This window comes from Telopea speciosissima, chromosome 6, assembly GCF_018873765.1.
Source record: "Telopea speciosissima isolate NSW1024214 ecotype Mountain lineage chromosome 6, Tspe_v1, whole genome shotgun sequence".
NCBI lineage: Eukaryota > Viridiplantae > Streptophyta > Magnoliopsida > Proteales > Proteaceae > Telopea > Telopea speciosissima.
Window position 1 is genome coordinate 20259175 of NC_057921.1, and position 2654 is coordinate 20261828.

Sequence of the window (2654 nt, forward strand, 5' to 3'; positions counted from 1 at the left end):
CCCATGACATGGTGCTCTACTTTGATACCAAATGTTAAGTACATGATCGACATGCCTAAAGCTCCAGAGCTAATGGAATATGTTAAATCGAAACCTTTAACCTCCCATACTAGGTTAGCCCAATCTATCATCCATATAATAGATCGAGTCCCATTGGGCACATAACATAATTAGATTCGACTCTGTTTTCTTAATTTATAATAAATGGGTCAAGGTTCTCTATGGGGAAATGTGAGCCAATGAGTGCATGTTAGTATCATGGGGTGGGCTTTTCACCTTTCATGGGGGCAGGGTGATCATTTTTCCCCCTCAGTGTCTGGGCATAGGAGGTACACTCCTCTACAGAGACTTTTGTCCATAATAAATTTTCTCACTTTTTCTCTGATACACATTTTGCCAGTTACCTCCAAATTATAAAAACATTTCTTAGACTAATTGGGTTTATTGTTCACATTAAAGACTTTCTATTTTTTGCATCAACTTAAGATGTTTCCTGTCACATTCTTCAGTTATACATTTACTTGCCCCTTTTTTTGGTAAGAACACATTTACTTTCCCAGTTTCCCATTTAATTTAGGATATGTGGGTACCCCTTTAACCTTAGCTTTAGTAGCAATTCTCAATTATAAATCTCATGTCCTCATCCATTGTGGTGATATTCCATTCCTTATCATTGAATAGCTTCAATGGCTTTCATGGAGACTTTGTTATCTTTAATTTCTCTACTCTCAAGTGCTTTGGTACTACATGCAATTGTTGAAGGTCCCAAGCCCATCACTCTAAGTCTTATTCACCCATTCTCGCCCCACTCACCTTTCTATCCAGGGAACATAACAGATATGGAGAAGATTGATATACTTATTCAAGGCACAAACGCTCGTATGTATCATCTATTCTTAATGATGAGAGAACAAAACTGGAATGGTAGCAGTGAGGTTGACGACATAGTGGCAACAGTGCAATTCACTGGTGTTTACTTTGTAGCCCAGGTGGGTATAGGTTCATTTCCACCTTCTCCTGGCCAAAAGGGGATGCCTTATTGGTTGGTGATTGACACTGGAAGTTATTTAACATGGGTTCAATGTGAAGGTTGCAATCCTTGCTTTCCCCTACAACAACCTAATTTCCCATACAATAGATCTCAGAGTTACAAGCCTATTCCTTGTGGTGACCCAACCTGTCCAACTCCAAACCAAGATTGCTTTCAATCATTTTGTGGATTCAAAGTATATTATGGGGAGGACCCTCCGGCCTCAATAGCAGGAGCCATTATAAGAGAGACCTTAACATTCCCTTCTGATTTTGGGGGTACAGAATCTTACAACAGTTTATTCTTAGGTTGTAGCTTTAAGAGCTACCACTATGAATTTCAAGAACCGAATAAAATTGGTGGGATTTTGGGCTTAGGGTTTGGAGGTCCTGAAACTCTTCACTTTCTAAACCAAGTAGGCAAAAAACGCTTTTCTTATTGCCTATCAAACTTTGAACACACCAATTCTCAGTTATATATTGGAGGTGCAAAGATGGTAGGACCACAAGTGCTATCAACACCATTGCTGAGAGGATCAAATGAAGCACTGTACTATTTGGACTTACAGGATATTAGTATCAAAAATGTTTGTCTTAGACTACAGGGATCGTTCTCTGGGGGTTCTGCCATAGATTCAGGATGTCCGATAATTGTACTTCTTCCTGATGTTTATGCTCGTGTGAGAATTGGCTTTGTTCAATATTTCACACAGTTTCATATTCAACCATATGATAGTGGAAGTAGACCAAGAGATTTGCCAACATTAGATCTTTGTTTCCCTAATTTGGCTGGTTTTGATAGGTATCCAACTATGACATTCAATTTCAGAGGAGCTGACCTTGATGTGCAACCACCCAGTATATTTTCTGTAGGGAGAAATTATATTTGTGTTCTACTTAAATCAGGCCCCATTACAATGATTGGAGCTTTTCAGCAAATGCAACATAAGTTCTCTTATGATTTTGAGTTGGGAGATAGAAGACGAGGAGAAATCGGTGCTCTTCGCTTTGCCCCTCAGGATTGTGGGTCCCCTGCTTAAGATTTTTGCGGTTGATATTGGAAGTAGGGTGAATGCCTCTTCATTTTGAAGATAAGGAGCTGCAGAATGAAGTATTTATGTCTTCTCTGAAATAGTTTGTACTCAGCAATCAAAATAAATAATTCCATTAAATGACCCTTTAGTCTCATACCCAATGTGCTAACCCAGGACGATATTGGAAGTGCCCTAAAACACTGACCGCAAAAGCTATGTCCGAGCGAGTACGAACATGTGCACACGTTAGACTCCCTACTGCAGAAGCATATGACTTATCGGCCACAAAACTCCTCTCAATATCAATTCTAGGGCACTACTGCTTGTAGGGGTGCAAGTTTAGCCCTATTGGCCTGAACCCGCCTAGCCCACCCTAAGCCCGAACAAGATCTAGGCTGAGATATTTGGCCCTGAGGGCGGGTCATGGCTTGAAGTCTCTGGCCCTAAGTCCTAGTCGGGTTGGACCAGGGTTGAGGCCTTTGGCTAAGCCTGGCCCAGCTTGGCCTGACCCTGTTTTAAGTTATACTATAAAATATATATTGACAATATATATATATATATATATATATATATATATATATATATATATAT

The 2654-nt window shown here is 39.9% G+C and overlaps 1 protein-coding gene across 1 annotated transcript; it reads left to right on the forward strand.

The window, feature by feature from the left end:
• Positions 1–686: 686 nt before the first annotated feature.
• On the forward strand, positions 687–2069 carry LOC122665504 (aspartic proteinase CDR1-like). The gene has a single exon (XM_043861659.1). It carries the CDS (start codon positions 687–689, stop codon positions 2067–2069), a length of 1383 nt encoding a protein of 460 aa, XP_043717594.1.
• The last annotated feature ends 585 nt before the right edge of the window (positions 2070–2654 follow it).

Coding starts and splice junctions, on each gene's coding strand:
- LOC122665504 (XM_043861659.1), top strand. CDS start 687: ATGGCTTTCATGGAGACTTTGTTATCTTTAATTTCTCTACTCTCAAGT.